General features: G+C 37.6%; 1 protein-coding gene across 1 annotated transcript in view; it reads right to left on the bottom strand.

Annotated features, from left to right (window-relative positions):
• Positions 1-20,464, bottom strand: part of THEMIS (thymocyte selection associated) — a 191,381-nt gene that overhangs the window by 111,650 nt on the left and 59,267 nt on the right. Inside the window, exon 3 of the mRNA XM_065928969.1 lies at positions 14,318-14,776. Coding sequence (XP_065785041.1) covers positions 14,318-14,776 — 459 coding nt within the window. The remainder of the gene's footprint in view (positions 1-14,317; positions 14,777-20,464) is intronic.

The following is a 20,464-nucleotide window of genomic DNA, read 5'->3' as shown; positions in this document are numbered from 1 at the left end:
CGATCCCTGGGTTGGGAAGAACCACTGAAGGAGGAAATGGCAACCCACTCCAGTACTCTTGCCTGGTAAATCTCATGGACAGAGGAGCCTGGCGAGCTACAGTCCATGGGGTTGAAAAAAGTTGGACACGACATAGCAATGAAATAACTTTATCTCCAGCACTGAAAAATAAATACATAAGAAATTGACAAGAAAGTTTCAAAAATTACTAAAAATTATGTTGTGTTAAAAACATTAAGTTTAAAAAAAAAAAAAAAACATTAAGTTTATAAATTACACTTAGCATTTAGCAATATTAGCAACCAACCCTTTCAGAGTAATATTAGGTCCAGGAAAAACTCTGGGCTAGGACCAATTTAAGTAAGTAGTGAGGCTTATGGGTAAAATACATTGCTTTTCAACCCTTTCTTCCCACCGATGCATCACAGGGTAAAAAGGAGGAAAAGAACAAAAAAAGACAAGTTTCAATGAATCTAAAAGATGTCTGCAATCCTTGAACTAGACAAAGATTGAACTCAGATGGAATAATGGTCAGTGATTTCGTAGAACAGAAAAAGGAAAGCCTATGAACCTAAGGTTTTTCCAGTAGTCATGAATGGATGTGAGAACTGGACTATAAAGAAAACTGAGCGCTGAAGAATCGATGCTTTTGAACTGTGGTGTTGGAGAAGACTCTTGAGAGTCCCTTGGTCTGCAAGGAGATCAAACCAGTCCATCCTAACAGAAATCAGTTCTGAATATTCATTGGAAGGATGGATGCTGAAGCCAAAACTCCAATACTTTGGCCACCTGATGGGAAGAACTAACTCATTTGAAAAGGCACTGATGATGGGATTAAGATTAAGGGTGGGAGAAGAAGGGGACAGCAGAGGATTAGATGGTTGGATAGCATCACTGACTCAATGGACTCAATGAGTTTGAGTAAATTACAGGAGCTGGTGATGGACAGGGAGGCCTGGCAGCGCCTCAGTCCATGGGGTCGCAGAGTCGGACACTGAGTGACTGAACTGAATTGATGTACATAAGGAGTAGACTCCAATGAAAAGCCAGCCTTTTGTGTCCCAGATGACAATCAAAAGGCTTTTGAGCTGATGGCATAAGGCCCCTCTGAAGGTGGAGAAGGTAGAGGACAAAACAAGGGGATTATGTGAAAATTTGAAGCATGATTAAATCCAGATTTTCAGTTCTAATTTGGGAAAGATAGCTGACAACCCCTCCAACCTCTCTCACTGCAGGAAACAATACAGGGTCCCAGAACCTGGAAAGTGAGCATAGGTGAGCAGAGAAGTGTGAAACTGAAAGCAAAAAAGGGAAGTCAAATATATGAGGGAACAGTGAAACCCTCAGAAACTTCCCCACTCAGTTACAATAGTTTTATAACCCCCACACAGTATCAAGAACATTGCTTTCAGATGAAACTGATCAAGTCCTGGAGGAAAGACTCACAGATCTGAATTTAGGGAATTCTCCAATGAAAAAGCCAAAAAATTGTAACCTTAAATTCAAAGCAAAGAGCTTGTATATAAACAGTACCTCACCTGTAAATTAAAAATTTGTCTCACATGAAAATAGGAACAAATGGCAAATAATGACTAAGCATTTCAGAAAAGCATTTAACAAGAATGACAGACTAAAACTATAAAAACACTGGAAGAGGCAGGTAAAATGCAAGGAAAATCAGAAAACTTTCAGTTCAGTTCAGTCACTCAGTCCTGTCTGACTCTTTGCGACCCCATGAACCAGCACATCAGGACTCCCTGTCCATCACCAACTCCCAGAGTTTACTCAAACTCATGTCCATCGAGTCGGTGATGCCGTCCAGCCATCTCACCCTCTGTCATCCCCTTCTCCTCCTGCCCACATGAGTCAGCTCTTCACATCAGGTGGCCAAAGTACTGGAGTTTCAGCTTCAAAATCAGTCCTCCAATGAACACCCAGGACTGATCTCCTTTAGGATTAATTGGTTGGATCTCCTTGCAGTCCAAGGGACTCTCAGGAGTCTCCTCCAACACCACAGTTCAAAAGCATCAATTCTTCAGTGTTCAGCTTTCTTCACAGGCCAACTCTCACATCCATACATGACCACTGGAAAAACCATAGCCTTGACTAGATGGACCTTTGTTGACAAAGTAATGTCTCTGCTATCTAGGTTGGTCATAACTTTCCTTCCAAGGAGTAAGCGTCTTTTAATTTCATGGCTTCAATCACCATCTACAGTGATTTTCGAGCCCAAGAAATTAAAGTCAGCCTCTGTTTCCACTGTTTCCCCATCTATTTCCCACGAAGTGATGGAACCAAATGCCATGATCTTAGTTTTCTGAAAGTTGAGCTTTAAGCCAACTTTTTCACTCTCCTCTCTCACTTTCATCAAGAGGCTCTTTAGTTCTTCTTCTCTTTCCACCATAAAAGTGGTGTCAATATCTGAGGTTATTGATATTTCTCCCGGCCATCTTGATTCCACCTTGTGCTTCCTCTGCCCAGCGTTTCTCATGCTGTACTCTGCATATAAGTTAAATAAGTAGGGTGACAATATACAGCCTTGACATACTCCTTTTCTTACTTGGAACCAGTTTGTTGTTCCATGTCCAGTTCTAACTGTTGCTTCTTGACCTGCATACAGATTTCTTAAGAGGCAGATCAGGTGGTCTGATATTCTCATCTCTTTAAGAATTTTCTACACTTTATTGTGATCCTCATAGTCAAAGGCTTTGGCATAGTCAACAAAGCAAAAATAGATGTTTTTCTGGAACTCTCTTGCTTTTTCGATGATCCAGCAGATGTTGGCAATTTGATCTCTGGTTCCTCTGCCTTTTCTAAAACCAGCTTGAACATCTGGAAGTTCAAAGTTCACGTACTGCTGAAGCCTGGCTTGGAGAATTTTGAGCATTACTTTACTAGCGTGTGAGATGAGTGCAATTGTGCAGTAGTTTGAGCATTCTTTGGCATTGCCTTTCTTTGGGATTGGAATGAAAACTGACTTTTTCCAGTCCTGTGGCCACTGCTGAGTTTTCCAAATTTGCTGGCATATTGAGTGCAGCACCTTCACAGCATCATCTTTTAGGATTTGAAATAGCTCAGCTGGAATTCCATCACCTCCACTAGCTTTGTTCGTGGTGATGCTTTCTAAGGCCCACTTGACTTCATGTTCCAGGATGTCTGGCTCTAGGTGAGTGGTCACACCATTGTGATTATCTGGGTTGTGAAGATCTTTTTTGTACAGTTCTTCTGTGTATTCTTGCTACCTCTTCTTAATATCTTCTGCTTCTGTTAGTGAAGTGAAGTTGTTCAGTCATGTCTAACTCTTTGCGACCCCATGGACTGTAGCCTACCCAGGCTCCTCCCTCCATGGGATTTTCCAGGCAAAAGTACTGAAGTGGGTTGCCATTCCTTCTCCAGGGGATCTTCCTGACCCAGGGATTGAACCGAGGTCTCCCACACTGCAGGCACACGCTTTACCATCTGAGCCACCAGGGAAGTTTCCTGCTTCTGTTAGGTCCCTACCATTTCTGTCCTTTAATGAGCCCATCTTTGCATTAAATGTTCCCTTGGTATCTCTAATTTTCTTTAAGAGATCTCTAGTCTTTCCCAATCTGTTGTTTTCCTCTATTTCTTTGCATTGGTCGCTAAGGAAGGCTTTCTTATCTCTCCTTGCTATTCTTTGGAAATCTGCATTCAAATGGGAATATCTTTCCTTTTCTCCTTTGCTTTTCACTTCTCTTCTTTTCACAGCTATTTGTAAGGCCTCACAGCCATTTTGCTTTTTTTTTGCATTTCTTTTCCATGGGGATGGTCATGGCAGAAAACTTTAAGAAATAGTATATTCTCAGTGAGAGAAGATATTGCATCCTTAGTACAAGAATATGGTAACAGTTAAAAAATGAAGTAAGAAATAACTCTTAGAAATTAAAAATATGATAGCTGAGATTAAAAATTCATTAGAACAGTTGGAAATGTAGTTAAGAAATTTTCCCTGAAGGTAAACCAAAGACAAAAAACATAAAGAAAAGAGTTCTACATTGGTATGAGAGCTTCAACATGAGATTAAAAGTTACAGAATGAAAAAAGAGAAAAAATAGTTGAAAGGCAATTACCAGAGAATTTATCCTAGAAATGAAGCACCTGAAATTCCAACTTGAAAACTTCCCTCACAGTGAAAGAATAGATCTACCACAAAGCCCATTACTGTGCTGTTTCTGAATACTATGGATAATCTCTCAAAGGCAAAACTGGAAGGTAGATGATAAGGGAGCAAAGCTTTTAAAATTCTGAGAAGTCGTTTTCAGCTGGGAATTCTAGAAATAATCAAACTATCCATCTTATTTGAGTGTAAAATAAAGATCTTTTCAAACAAACAGGTCTTGTAATCAACTAATTAATATCCTCTGCACCTTCCTTAGGAAACAAATAGGGTATGGGCTCCACAAAACTAAAGGAAACCAGAAAAGAATGCTCTTTGAGTTAAGAAATTGCTGTTACATGTATATTATCTATGGTGAAACAGATCACCAGCCCAGGTGGGATGCATGAGACAAGTGCTCGGACCTGGTGCACTAGGAAGACCCATAGGAATCGGGTGGAGAAAGAGGTGGGAGGGGGGATCGGTACGGGGAATATATGTAACTCCATGGCTGATTCATGTCAATGTATGACAAAACCCACTGAAATGTTGTGAAATAATTAGCCTCCAACTAATAAAAAAAAATAAACAAATAAAAAAAAAAAGAAATTGCTGGTAAACACAGAAACAATTCGAAGATAACCACCAGGATCATGTTAAATCGAAGTTCCAATACAACACTGTTATGGACTAAATGTTTGTGTCCTCCAGTATTCATATGTCGAAACCGACTCCCAATGTAGGGATACAGAAGGTGGCACCTTTGGGAGGTGATTAGAATTAAACAGTCATAAGTAAAGATAAAATCATGGAGCCCTCATAAATGAGATTAGAGCCCTTATAAAAGTCACCAGAGGAGTTTCCTAGGTGGTGCAGTGATAAAGAACCCACCATCAATACAGGAGATGCAGGAGATCTAGGTTCAATCCCTGGGTAGGGAAGATCCCCTGGAGGAGGAAATGGCAACCCACTCCAATATCCTTGCCTAGAAAATACCGTGGACAGAGGAGTCTGGCAGGCTGCAGTCCATGGGGTGGCAAAGAGACATAACGAAGCAACCGAAGCTGCAAAAATCACCAGAGGGAGCTTCCACAGGGGCCCACTGGTTAAGACTCTGCGCTTCCCCTGTAAGGGGCATGGATTTGATCCCTGGTGGGGGAAGTTCCCCATGCCACCTAGTGCAGACAGAAAGAAAATAAAAGAAATGTCACCGGAGAGTTTCCTTTCCCACTCTGGTCTATGCGAGGATACTGTCAATCTGCAACCTGCAAGAGTTTCCTCAACAGAATTCAACTGTGCTGGCAACCTAATCTCAGAATTCCAGCCTCCAGAACTGTAAGAAACAAATTCCTGTTGCTTATAAGTCATACAGTTTACAGTATTTTTTAATTATAGCATCCCAACCTTAAGCCAGCGTCATCTTTCAGGATTTGAAATAGTTCAATTTGTATTCCATCACCTCCACTAGCTTTGTTCATAGTGATGCTTCCTAAGGCCCATTTGACTTCACATTCCAGGATGTCTGGCTCTAGGTGAGTAATCACGCCATCATGATTATCTGGGTCATGAAGATCTTTTTTGTACAGTTCTTCTGTGTATTCTTGCCACCTCTTCTTAATATCTTCTGCTTCTGTTAGTTCCCTGCCATTTCTGTCCTTTATTGTGCCCATCTTTGCATGAAATGTTCCCTTGGTATCTCTGACTTTCTTTAAGAGATATCTAGTCTTTCCCATTCTATTGTTTTCCTCTATTTCTTTGCATTGATCGCTGAGGAAGGCTTTCTTTTTTTTTTCTTTTTTTTTTTTTCATTTATTTTTATTAGTTGGAGGCTAATTACTTTACAATATTGCAGTGGGTTTTGTCATACATTGGCATGAATCAGCCATGGAGTTACATGTATTCCCCATCCCGATCCCCCCTCCCACCTCCCTCTCCACCTGATTCCTCTGGGTCTTCCCAGTGCACCAGGCCCAAGCACTTGCCTCATGCATTCAACCTGGACTGGTGATCTGTTTCACTATAGATAATATACATGTTTCGATGTTATTCTCTCAAAACATCCCACTCTTGCCTTCTCCCACAGAGTCTAAAAGTCTGTTCTGTACATCTGTGTCTCTTTTTCTGTTTTGCATATAGGGTTATCATTACCATCTTTCTAAATTCCATATATATGTGTCAGTATGCTGTAATGGTCTTTATCTTTCTGGCTTACTTCACTCTGTATAATGGGCTCCAGTTTCACCCATCTCATTAGAACTGATTCAAATGAATTCTTTTTAACAGCTGAGTAATATTCCATGGTGTACATGTACCACAGCTGAGGAAGGCTTTCTTATCTTTCCTTGCTATTCTTTGGAACTCTGCTTTCAAATGGGTATATCTTTCCTTTTCTTCTTTGCTTTTCACTTCCCCTCTTTTCACAGCTATTTGTAAGGCCTCCTCAAACAGCCATTTTGCTTTTTTGCAATTTTTTTTTCTTGGGGATGGTCTTGATTCCAGTCTCCTGTACAATGTCACGAACCTCCATTCATAGGTCATCAGGCAGTCTGTCTATCAGATCTAGTCCCTTAAATCTATTTTTCACTTCCACTGTATAGTCATAAGGGATTTGATTTAGGTCATACTCAAATGGTCTAGTGGCTTTATCCACTTTCTCCAATTTTAGTCTGAATTTGGCAATAAGGAGTTCATGATCCAAGCCACAGTCAACTCCCAGTCTTGTTTTTGCTGACTGTATAGAGCTTCTCCATCTTTGGCTGCAAAGAATATAATCAGTCTGATTTCGGTGTCGACCATCTGGTAATGTCCATGTGTTGAGTCTTCTCTTGTGTTGTTGGAAGAGGGTGTTTGCTGTCACCAGTGCTACATACAATATGCTAGCAAATTTGGAAAACTCAGCAGAGGCCACAGGACTGGAAAAGATCAGTTTCATTCCAACCCCAAAGAGAAGCAATGCCAAAGAATGCTCAAACTACTGCACAATTGAACTCATCTCACACACTAGTAAAGTAATGCTTAATATTCTCCAAGCCAGGCTTCAGCAATACGTGAACTGAGAACTTCCAGGTGTTCAAGTTGGTTTTAGAAAAGGCAGAGGAACCAGAGATCAAATTGCCAACATCTGCTGGATCATCAAAAAAGCAAGAGAATTCCAGAAAAACATCTATTTCTGCTTTATTGATTATGTCAAAGCCTTTGACTGTGTGGATCACAACAAACTGTGGAAAATCCTGAAAGAGATGGGAATACCAGACCACCTGACCTGCCTCTTGAGAAATCTGTATGTAGGTCAGGAAGCAAGAGTTAGAATTGGACATGGAACAACAGACTGGTTCCAAATAGGAAAAGGAGTACGTTAAGGCTGTATATAGTCACCCTGCGTATTTAACTTACATACAGACTGCATCATGAGAAACGCTGGGCTGCGGGAAGCACAAGCTGGAATCAAGATTGCAGGGAGAAATATTAATAACCTCAGATATGCAGATGACACCAACCTTATGGCAGAAAGTGAAGAAGAACTAAAGAGCCTCTTGATGAAAGTGAAAGAGGAGAGTGAAAAAGTTGGCTTAAAGCTCAACATTCAGAAAACTAAGATCATGGCATTCGGTTCCAACACTTCGTGGGAAATAGATGGGGAAACAGTGGAAACAGTGGCTGACCTTATTTTGGGGGGCTCGAAAATCACTGCAGATGGTGATTGAAGCCATGAAATTAAAAGACGCTTATTCCTTGGAAGGAAAGTTATGACCAACCTAGATAGCATAGTAAAAAGCAGAGAGATTACTTTGTCAACAAAAGTTCGTCTAGCCAAGGCTATGGTTTTTCCAATGGTCATGTATGAATGTGAGAGTTGGCCTGTGAAGAAAGCTGAGCACCGATGAATTGATGCTTTTGAACTGTGGTGTTGGAGAAGACTCTTGAGAGTCCCTTGGACTGCAAGGAGATTCAACCAATTAATCCTAAAGGAGATCAGCCCTGGGTGTTCATTGGAAGGACTGATGCTGAAGCTGAAACTCCAATACTTTGGCCACATGATGCGAAGTGCTGACTCATTTGAAAAGACCTTGATGCTGGGAAAGATTGTGGGTAGGAGGAGAACGGGACGACAGAGGATGAGATGGTTGGATGGCATCACCGACTCAATGGACATGGGTTTAGGTGGACTCTGGGGGGTTGGTGATGGACAGGGAGGCCTGGCGTGCTACGGTTCATGGGGTCTCAAAGAGTCGGATACGACTGAGTGACTGAACTGAACTGAACTGAACCTAAGCCAACCATCTATGCATTAGTTCTATAGATCCCCACATACAGATTGGAGCATGAGATCAGAGAGTTCCAGGAGGAATATTTCAGGATAAAAAATAAAAGAAGATGTAGATCTCTTGATGATTTGGGCTATGGAATATTGTAGAGAATAGTTTTTGTTTCTGTTTTTTTTAACAAAGATGTTGGAACATACAAGTCTTAGGAGAGGACTGAAGAAAACTAAGCAATGAAATAATAAGGTCATTATTACAGAAAAGTAAAGTTATACAGAAGTGAAATTATGATCGTTATCTACCACCTGATTCAGTGATGAATTGTCACAGAAATGAAACTACTTAACCATGACTTATCATAAAATGAAAGAAAGGAGAAAGAGAAGAGAAAATAGGAGTATAAGACCATTAAATCTTCACATCACAAGTGAATGTCAGAAGTTTATGTCTAAAATTGATCACATGAAAAATAGCAATATCATATATTATTTGGAAATGTGAATGGCAATACAAGAAAGCAGGAGCAAGATATTTAAAGGAGTTACTTCAGAGTAGCAGAATGTAGGGGAATTTTGGGAATGATCAAGAACATGGGTTTTCTGATAACTTTGTCTTTTTTACCACTATTTAATATTTCTGACTTTGATAAAAATGGAATTTTTTTTAAACTAATGAGAGAAAGAGTCTCAGAATACTAAAAGATTGATGCAATTTTTTCTTCATCTGTCACCTATTTCCAATATTCAGATACTGCCTTTCTGATAACACCATTTTGTTTGTATGATTTCAGCCCTCTATTCATAAATGAACTAATATATCATATATTTGAGTGGAAACCTTTCCCCAAATTTTGAAAGGCACTGCTTTTCTCCTAAAGCAAAATGCAACTTTCCAACTTGTAAAATCTCCATTAGTAAAGAAACAACTATCAATCGATACATCAAAACATAACTTCATTAAAAAGATTTCTAGTTTTTTGAAGCAATTTTAAGTGGCTGCCTCCATTTTTCACTTGCAAATATTATTCATTCCATCTGTTATACTAGTATGAATTTTATCTTCCCGTTAAAGGCACAAACTGATTTTGCTATGTGGTTAGAAACCTGTGGTTAGAGGTCTTTGGTGGTTATTTATACCTCTTTCCCAAAGAGATATAGCTTTTTAAAAAATCATTAAATGTATGGTAAGAGTTAGAGAGGTTTGGCCTATGATGGAAATACAACCAAGAATTTCCAGAAACAAATATTTCATTTAAACACTTTCAGCTACTTCTTTTTTTAGTGAAGTCTAAATTTTCTCTTTAATAATGTTAAAAACTAGCACTAGGAGTAGAATATCTTACATTTCTTCTTTTCTCTATTTACTTGCTATGTTCTCTTTTCAACAAACAATAATTTCATAGCTTCCTATAGTTCTCAATATTTTTCATCTCCCTTTTTGCTCTAAAGTTTCTCTAAGGTTCCCTGTTCCTAACTCAGATCTATTCTTTTTCTTGTCACTTCAGAAATGCGGGATACAAGAGGAGTTTGAACTATGCCGGACACTCAAAGCCATTGAAAGACAACTTAGCAGAGCATGTGCCCGTGACTTCAAGGCAAGTTTAACTCTTCAGTATAAAAAAAGAATAATGTAACACAAGACCACAGTTGATTAAAAAGCAGTCTAAAGAATTATGTATAAAAAGAAACATAATTACAGATGTAGAAAACAAACTTACTAAGGGGTAAGATGGAGGAGGGATAAATTGGAAGATCAAGATTGACATACACACCCAACTAGATATAAAATAGAAAGCTAATCAGGTCCTGCTGGGCAGTACAAGGACCTCTGCTCAATCCTCTGCAATAGAAAACGGTCTCAAAGAGAGTGGATGTATGTATAAGTATAACTGATTCACTTTGCTTTATACCTGAAACTAACACAACATTATAAATCGACTGTACTCGAATAAAATTTTAAAAAGTATATTGAAAATAAAATTTAAAAGTCTACATTTTATCTTTAGAAGAAAAATGCCTATAATAACAATTTTTAAAATTGGACTTTTTGTGTTGAACACCCAGCATCCATTTTCAGGAAATATGCAGCAGTTAGTAAAGCAGTCTCATACAGAATCCTGAAATTTCTGTACAATAAGAGCTAACGCTTAAAATAATTCCTAAAAATCAAAGATCCAAAATAATTAAAATCAAAATCCAATTTTAATATTATTAAAGGATAGAAATTTATTAAAACCTTTTGGGAAGGATTTTATTTCACCCAAAGGCAATTTCTTCTGGGACCTTAGTTATTAGCATGAAATCATATTTAAGTCCGTCTAAACAATTCAGTCAATATCCCTTGCTCTTTGTCAATGTTAATATTTACTAAACAGCACCACTATTCAGCCACCAAATCAAGCCAGAAGCTTGGCAATGAGGTTGACTTCTTTGCACTCCCAACAGACCTTGAGCTCTGGCTGAATGTACTTCTGAAATACCCATTAAGAACAGCTGTCCCTCTCAAGTTACCATTATATTAACTTTCCAGTACTCTGCCATAGAACAAGCGGCCTCACTACACTTCTATCTTGTTTATCCAGCTGGAAAATCTCTCTTAATTTGCCCTTTGGACAAATTTAATCCCTATTTAATCCCTTACTTAACTCATATATTTCAAGACCCACCATGCCTGATTCTACTCCTCCATTGCACGCTTTGATGGCTGTCTCAACCCGCCTTCTCTTTTTTTCTCATGTCAGCTGCACTAGAACCACAATCTCTTGCTTATCTCCTTTCCTGTAAGCTACATCTGCTTCCTCCAACGTTGTCCTCTCTTTCTCGACCTGCCCATCTCCTAGTCAGCCTTCAGATCTCAGTTTACACGTCATTTGCTCAGTGAAGGCTTTTGTGATACCTAACATAAATTCATTAAATATTGTAGCTATCTTGTTCATATATTTAGGTTCTGGGTTCACCTTCGTTTGCATCTGCATTATAGGAGCTGCTAATGGTTTTAGAAAAACCGATTTTAAAATGAGAAAATGCAATCCATTATTTATGAAAATTAAGGAAAATCCAGTTACCAATTTTGATTGTACATTTGTGAAAGCTGCCAGAACACTAATGTAATGTCTAAAGTTTATTGTGACTTTAATTTTTTGTCATATTAACCAGTTATTAACAAGAGTTAGAATCTAGGACTCCTGACTGAAAATACAGAACTCTTTGCTCCATACCTGCCCTGCTTATGTGCCATAATCTTAAAAAGTCAAGGTGTTAATTTCTTTAGGATTACAAGGCTCTATTCAGCTATTTCTATTTTAAAATGCAAAAATCTCATGAAGATTATGCCATTTGCAGCAACATGAATGGACCTAGAGACTGTCACATTGAGTGAAGTAAGTCAGAGAAGGAGAAGTGTTTATGACATCCCTTATATGCAGTATCTAAAAAGAAATGACACAAATGAACTTATTTACAAAACGGACTCACAGAATTAGTGAAGGAGAACCGACAGTTGCCAGGGGAAAAGGATCAGGGTAAGGGATAGACAGGGAGTTTGGGCTAAACATGTACACACTGCTATTTTTAAAATGGATAACCAACAAGGGCCTACTGTATAGCATAAGGAACTCTGCTCAATGTTAAGTGGCAGTCCGGAGGCAGAGGAGTTTGGAGAACACACACACACATAAAATAAAAAGTTTAAAAATATACAATTTTAAAAATCTTATGAAGATTACATATTGAAACACATTCACATGGGGAGAGGGAAAGGGGAGTGGCAGAATAGGATAAGGGATTAAGATATACAAACTACTACGTATAAAGTAGATAAGCAACAAAGATATATTGTAAGGCACAGGGAAATACAGCCTCAATTTTTTAATAACTCTAAAGATGGTATAATCTATAAAATACTGAATCACTATGTTGTCTACCTAAAGCTAACATTATCAAATATATTTCAATAACTTTTAACTCACACTTTTGTATGAATTAATTTGTCACATTGTTTTCCCTTAAGTCAGAGGAACTCTCAGCTGATAGGAAGATTTATGACCAGTAATGGATGGCTAAAAAAAAGAAAAAAGGCTCTCACAAAATAACAGTAAGGGACACATTAAGATAACTTTGCATCCTTATCACTTTTGAACACCTCCATACAAGAAAGTTATGTAAAATCCTAAAAGATGATGCTGCTAAAGTGTTGCACTCAATATGCCAGCAAATTTGGAAGACTCAGCAGTGGCCACAGAACTAGAAGAGGCCAGTTTTCATTTCAATCCCAAAGAAAGGCAATGCCAAAGAATGTTCAAACTACCATACAGTTGCACTTATTTCACATGCTAGCAAGGTAATGCTCAAAATCCTTCAAGTTGGGCTTCAACAGTATGTGAATTAAGAACTTCCAGATGTGTAAGGTGGATTTAGAAAAAGCAAAGGAACCAGAAACCAAATTGCCAACATCCATTGGATCATAGAAAAAGCAAGGAAATTCCAAAAAATTATCTACTTCTGCTTCATTGACTATGGTAAAGCCTTTGACTGTGTGGATCACAACTGGAAAATTCTTAAAGAGATGAGGATACCAGACCACCTTACCTGTCTCCTGTGAAACCTACATGCAGACAAGAAGCAACAGTTAGAACTGCTCATGGAACAATGGACTGGTTTAAAATTGGGAAAAGAGTACATCAAGGCTGTATATTGTCACCCTGTTTTTTAAAATTATATGCAGAGTACATAATGCAACATGCCAAGCTGGATGAATCACAAGCTGGAATCAAGATTTCCAGGAGAAATATCAACAACCTCAGATATCCATAGGATACCACTATAAAGGCAGAAAATGAAGAGGAACTAAAGAGCCTCTTGATGAGGTGAAAGGGGAAAGTGAAAAAGCTGGCTTAAAACTCAACATTCACAAAACTAAGATCATGGCATCCAATCCCATCACTTCATGGCACATGGATTGGGAAAAGTGTAAACAGTGACAGATTTTATTTTCTTGGGCTCCAAAATCACTGTGGACAGGGACTGAAGACATGCAAGTAAAAGATCCTTGCTCCTTGGAAGGAAAGCTATGACAAACCGAGACAACATATTAAAAAGCAGAGACATCATTTTGCCAACAAATGTTCATACAGTCAACACTATGGTTTTTCCATTAGTCATGTATGGGTGTGAGAGTTGAACCATAAAGAAAGCTGAGTGCCAAAGAATAGGTGCTTTTGAACTATGGTGTTGGGGAAGACTCTTGAGGGTCCCTTGGACAGCCAGGAGATCAAAGCAGTCAATCTTAAAGGAAATCAACCCTAAATATTCATTAGAAGGACTGGTGCTGAAGCTCCAATACTTTAATCACTGATGTGAAGTGTCGCCTCACTGGAAAAGACCCTGATGCTGGGAAAGATTGAGGGTAGGAGGAGAAGGGGGAAACAGAGAATGAGATGGTTGGAAGGCATCACTGACTCCATGGACATGAATTTGGGCAAACTCTGGAAGATATTGAGGGACAGGGAAGCCTGGTGTGCTGCAGTTCATGGGGTCACAAAGAGTCAGACACAATTTAGCGACTGAACAACAACAACAATAACAATATGAGAAAGCTTATTTCTAACCAATTATGCTGTGTTCTAAAATGTAACTCTTTTTATGACCGTGTTTAACTGACAGTGATAAAAAATAAATCAATATTTTAATCTGTCTGTACCTGATAATTACAGCATTTTACATTTGGATAGCACTACACAATTTAAAATATTCATTTAAATACATTATTGAATTTGATTCTTGAAACAAATACATGGCTTGCTTATTTACAGATGAGAATCTAACTCTCAATGGGCTTAACGGATAAGTAGGAGCATAGTTTCATTCTTTAGACTAAAATCTTCCTCTTTCCCAAACCCCACAAACTTACTCATAAAACTTCATTCTCAGTAGATACTTACATTTCATCACACCTTGAATTTCATAAACAGGCTTGAGAATCACAGAGCCATAAAAGCCTCTAGGGAATGGATTTGTTGAGTCCCACTTAGCTGAAAAACCTGTAAGTATCACAGTTCGTGTTCTGTTCTTGGGGATCTTCCATTGGATAATTTCCTTTAGGGTATAAATATGTTCATCTTCACACTCATAGAACTCTCCTTCTTGTGACAAGGACAAAGTAAATGAGTGCTTTTGCTGATTCCTTAGCACACAACAGTTTACCATTATTTCTCCATTGATCTCTTCCACTGAGTTGAGCATGATTCGCTCACCTTGCTTTATGATGAGATTCTCTAGTTTTATATCCTTCTGATGATAGAAGCAAGGATGATTCAGTCTACTTGGTCTAATATGGTTGGCTTTTGTAATCTCTTCCATAGTGAGGTATGGCGTTGTATCAGCCACAATCTTAAAAAGACCTGAGAACAGAATTCTGTGAATTAAAAAGAGTTCTTAACAATGAAAGCTCTCATAAGTAAATCACAGTGAGAGAGTTATAAAGCAAGTAAAACATAGCATTTAAAAGTAAAGTACCTTTTTAAAGATTAGAGATATTTGTTTTAACCCTGAATTCTTCTAGGGTATATCTTAATGTATTATCTGTAGGCTGGATTGTCTGATCCACACAGGTCACATAGATGGAAACAAGGGGGAAATATCTTGAAATAGAAAAGGCCCACTTCTTGAAAACTAAATCTGCATGAATTACTGGCTATCTCCGAACTACATGTGTGATCTTGAGCAAGGCACTTAATCTCTCAAGATCACATTCTAAACTTTTAAAATGAAAGAACTAGATTAGATGAGTATTTCCATATATATTCTTTGGAAACACCAAAATTAAAAGCTATTCCAGTAGGAAACTGCTTCATGGTCAAGTTAATTACAAAGCTATTACCGGGAACTTGACCCTGCTGATGACTGTAACACATCATGAATGAACTTAATGACACTAAATTGTACATTTTAAAGTGGTAAATTTGATGCTATGTGCATTTTACCATAACAAAAAGTATCTACCTTTTTCCAAGTAATTTGAAATTTCTCAGAAACTTTAGATGCACTATGACTCATAATAGACAAATATAACATTCAGAATTTCCCAAATTTCTTTCATCATAAAACTCTTAGGGAAACCTTCATTAATAAATTACAAAACAGTATATCATATATACTAGTTTTCAATATAATTCTCATTGGGAAATGCCAGGTTAGGAAGTTGTTCTGGATTGAAATCTCTTGATTATATATCATTCATTCTTTCTATTACTTCTCTAATTTTTCATTATTTCAAATCTTTTCTTCCAATACTATTAGGACAGTCAAGTAACACAGCTTTTTATGTTTCCATGTTTAAATTTAATTCTTTTCTTTCAATTATTTTGCATTTATTTCATAGGCACATCTGTTTTGTAACACTAACAGAAATTTATTTATTGAATAAATTTCATTAAATTCCAAAGAAAGTAAGGACAAAGGAAAAATTAGGTAACTGCTTGCTTAACTCCAAAGTAAATTAAGAAAATATTACATTATAGCATCCACTTAGAAAGCATCTACAGAACCCTAGAGGAATGATATAGCTTGGAAAAGTTATTTATTCACTTAGCCAAAAATACAGTCCAGTTAAATTTATCTATCAAGTTATTATTAACCAGATTGAAATGGCTTTTACATGTATTTTGGGTTATGGTACAAAGATTTACATTACTATTTTACTTTAAAAAAATACAGGACTTTGATTATTTTTAAATATAAATGTTCTGAAAAAGTACATGATGCAATCCTGACTAAGACTGAGGAAGACAGCATGTGCAACCTGTCTGAAAACTTTTATAAATCAAACAGTGTTCATCCCCTGCATGGTGTGCTTGAAGACAGTAAGGGAAAAAAACATTTACTTTGAAGGAGCTTCTTATTTTGCTACGTCTTGTATCAGGGAAAATCCAATAAAACAGTACTCTTAAATTCCCCACAGTAACTGAATTTATGTGTGTTTGTGTGTGTGTGTGTGTGTGTGTGTGTGTGCACCCGTGTGCAAGTATATGCGCATGTTTAGCCTCATTTGTCTCCATGGGAAGATTTATTTCTAAGAGTCTGCTGGCATTATAAGGGTATAAAAAATTTAGCTGTTTTCCTGAAATAAGTTTAAATAATAGCTACCTAGAATCTCATAAACGTAGAGAAACATAGCTTTATTTCTATCCTAGCTATATTGATGACATAAGTCACAGAATTAATTCAGCATCTTCTTTCCTGGGGAATTGGGTTCACCTAAGGTAATAACAGACCCAAAATGTTATGAAGTAGAAAAGCCTGAAATCCTATGGGCCACTATTATTTCAAGTTAATCACACATTTCAGAGCTGTCTTGTTGGATGTCTCTATTGCAAGAAAAATCTATCTAAGAAATCTGTGTGTTTTCCCTCAGAAGATGATTAGGGACACAGTTTAGCATACTAAGTGGCAGAGTACAGTAAAAATATTTATTAACCTGTTTCATATCATTGCAGCCAGTCCAAAGAGTCTGTCCTTATAAACAGCCACTCAATGCCATATAAACTAGTTTCAAGCATATAGAAATATACATCTATACACATACATATGAAAGTGAAAGTGAAAGTTGCTCAGTCACGTGAGACTCTTTGCGACCCCATGGACTATACAGGTCATGGGATTCTCCAGGCCAGAAGACTGGAGTGGATAGCCTTTCCCCTCTCCAGGACATCATCCCAACCCAGGGACTGAACCCAAGTCTCCCACATTGAAGGCAGATTCTTTACCAGCTGAGCCACAAAGGAAGCTCAAGAATAGTGGAGTGGGTAGCCTATCCCTACTCCAGTGGGTCTTTCTGGCCCAGGAATTGAACCAGGGTCCTCCTGCACTGCAGGCAGATTCTTTACCAACTGAACTATGAGGGAAGCCCTACACATACATACATATATATGTGAATTATATCATACTGTAGCTATAATTTCATAATAAACTAAAGCAATATAGTTTTATAGTGCAGAAAATACAATCTGTTAGTTTTTCAAAACACAAAACAAAACATATTTCAGGAGGTATGTGATAGTTAGAGTGATAATAAAAGAAGTCAATATATAATCTTAACAACTAAAGTTAAAAAGCAGAAAGAAAATAGATTTTTATTCCAAATTTGATTGTCACCTATTAAAATGGATGAGCTTCCCAGGTGGCACTACTGTTAAAGAACTCATCTGCCAATGCAGGAGACGCAAGTGACATGAGTTCAATCCCTGGTGTGGGAAGATCCTTCGGAGGACGGGAAGGCAATCCACTGGAGAATCCCCATGGACAGAGGAGCCTGGTGGGCTACAGTCCATAGGGTTGCAAAGAGTTGTACACTACTGAATCAACTTAGCACACATGCAAAAAGCATACTACTCTTATTTTTACTTAGGAGAAATTGCTCAGATGGAGTGTGTCTCTTGAGAAACAAAAATTATAAGGAAATGTAATCAGCCGATCTGTTGAAAATTAGCCAATAAGTAAATTTAGTCTTTGAGATCTTAATCCTGAATCTTAGGCTTTGGGGAAGTTTATATTTTTATCTAACTATTGATGATCTACAATCATTATTATGTAATAGTAACAACTGAAATCTGCTTAAAAAGTAAGAAATTTGAATAATTTTTTCATATGCATCATTTATAATCTTTTAAGAACAATAAAACAAATATTACCAAGGAATATAAAAAGTCATGATTTTCATAGTCATGGCTGTAGAATCTCAGCTCATACTTTGAAATCCAAATGTCATAATCTTACCTATACACCAGGCTACCTCCCTTTCACACAAAGGATTTACAAGGACACTGTCTATGAAAACATATTTATTCCAGTTCACAAAAATATGTATGTGGTCTTACAAGTAGGCCTTTGATTTCCATGGATCAGCCTTCCCAGACCCTCGAATATGAAAAGAGCTAAAATAAATTCCTGGTTCACTGTGTGGAATTTACACTCATCAGACTTTTTTCTACTGTTCCTTTACCTCATCAATTCTCACACAAATAAGGAGACATTTTTTAAAAAATAAAATTTCCAACTGTATATTGCAATACTATTTATATTCCAACTGTGTATTCACATAAGACCACTGTGACGAGTTCCCAATCTTTTTTCCTCATCTAATCTGTAGTTCAGATATGCAGATGACACCACCTTTAACCAGAAAGTGAAGAATTAAAGACCCTCTTGATGAAAGTGAAAGAGGAGAGTGAAAAAGTTGGCTTAAAGCTCAACATTCAGAAAACCAGAATCATGGCATCTGGTCCCATCACTTTATGGAAAATAGATGGGGAAACAGTGGCTGACTTTATTTTGGGGGGGCTCCAAAATCACTGCAGATGGTGACTGTAGCCATGAAATTAAAAGACACTCCTTGGAAGAAAAGTTATGACCAACTTAGACAGTATATTAAAAAGCAGAGACATTACTTTGCCAACAAAGGTCTATCTAGTCAAGGCTATGGTTTTTCCAATAATCATGTATGGATGTGAGAGTTGGACTATAAAGAAAACTGTGCACTGAAGAATTGATGCTTTTGAACTATGGTGTTGGAAAAGACTCTTAAGAGTCCCTTGGACAGCAAGGAGATCCAGCCAGTCCATCCTAAAGGAAATCAGTCCTGAATATTTATTGGAAGAACTGATATTGAAGCTGAAACTCCAGTACTTTGGCCACCTGATGAAAAGAACTGACTCTTTTGAAAAGACCCTGATACTGAGAAAGATTGAAGGTGGGAGAAGAAGGGGAGACAGAGGATGAGATGGTTGGATGGCATCACTGACTCAATGGACGTGAGTTTGAGTAAACTCCAGGAGTTGGTGATGGACAGGGAGGCTTGGCGTGCTGCAGTCCCTGGGGTTGCAATGAGTCGGACACAACTGAGAAACTGAACTGAACTGAACTGAATCTCTAACTTGCTTTCACAGTTCCAACCAAACATATCCCTCCAACTCTTAGAAAACGAATCCTAGAGTGAACTTTACGAATTAATTCTCATTTTCCTCTCATACCTTCAAAATTAGGATATTAAAAGATTAGCAACTTAGAATATGCTGGACATTTACCTGCATGATAGAATTCAGTTTTCTGAATAACAATATGAGGTAGCTAGAAAATAAAAACAAACACTTCACCAACAAGCACAAGAAAGTCTGAAGAGATACCGTAAATTCTCTATCGTCTCACATCACATAAAATACATAGTAGGATTTTGTGTCTCTAAAGCTCAAGGGCTTAATCCCAAGGTTACACATTTAAACCTTTCATTATTATTTGGAGCCATAAATTGTTTTTCTAGCTTTTCACTCTCCTTCTAGGTGCAGAAATTCTTAGAACTTCTTAGAACAAGCAAGATGAGAAAGTGAACTTCACTGATATTTACGACATCGTTTGGCACTGGTCTCATCTCTTCATATGTCAGGGGGCTACTTGCCTGAAGGTGTAGGACGTGGGAGTCCAGTACAAGCTGAAGGGGTTGACAGTGCTGCCTATTAGATCATGTACTCTGAGTGAGCTTCAGACCACCTGACCATGTTAAGTGGGTTTCCAGATATATTATCACAGTTTTTAAATAAAATAAATTTCACAAAATGAATGACTTCACACACTTCTTGCAAAAAATTGTGTATTGAAAATAAAATTAATATAACACAAACAAAGAGCAAAAAAGGACGAAGCTGACATTTCTACTCTCACTCAAGTTTTTCTTTAGCAATATTATGAAATAAAACAATGATACTCTAATAAAATATGAAAGGTGGCTGAAACTTCTTCAACACTTTTAAAGTTGTCGAAATGTATATTTATATCCATTATCATCATAAAGAAATTAGCCTTTGAGATATAGGTTAACAATACAGAAAATATACATGCAAGCACATAATTTTAAATAAATACATATATATTTGAGATACTGCTCAAAAATTTCCAATGGACTGATCTATGTGAAGAAGAACATTTAGAGACAAATCAAAGTGTTTGTCATACAAAGGCATACATGATGTACTTTTTGTCTTCTGTCTTGTCTCTCTGCCAGTAAAGCAAGCTGTATTTCACTTATTTTTGTAGGGGTA

The sequence above is a fragment of the Muntiacus reevesi genome, chromosome 3, assembly GCF_963930625.1.
Source record: "Muntiacus reevesi chromosome 3, mMunRee1.1, whole genome shotgun sequence".
NCBI classification, from domain to species: domain Eukaryota; kingdom Metazoa; phylum Chordata; class Mammalia; order Artiodactyla; family Cervidae; genus Muntiacus; species Muntiacus reevesi.
This window is presented reverse-complemented; position numbering and strand designations above follow the sequence as displayed.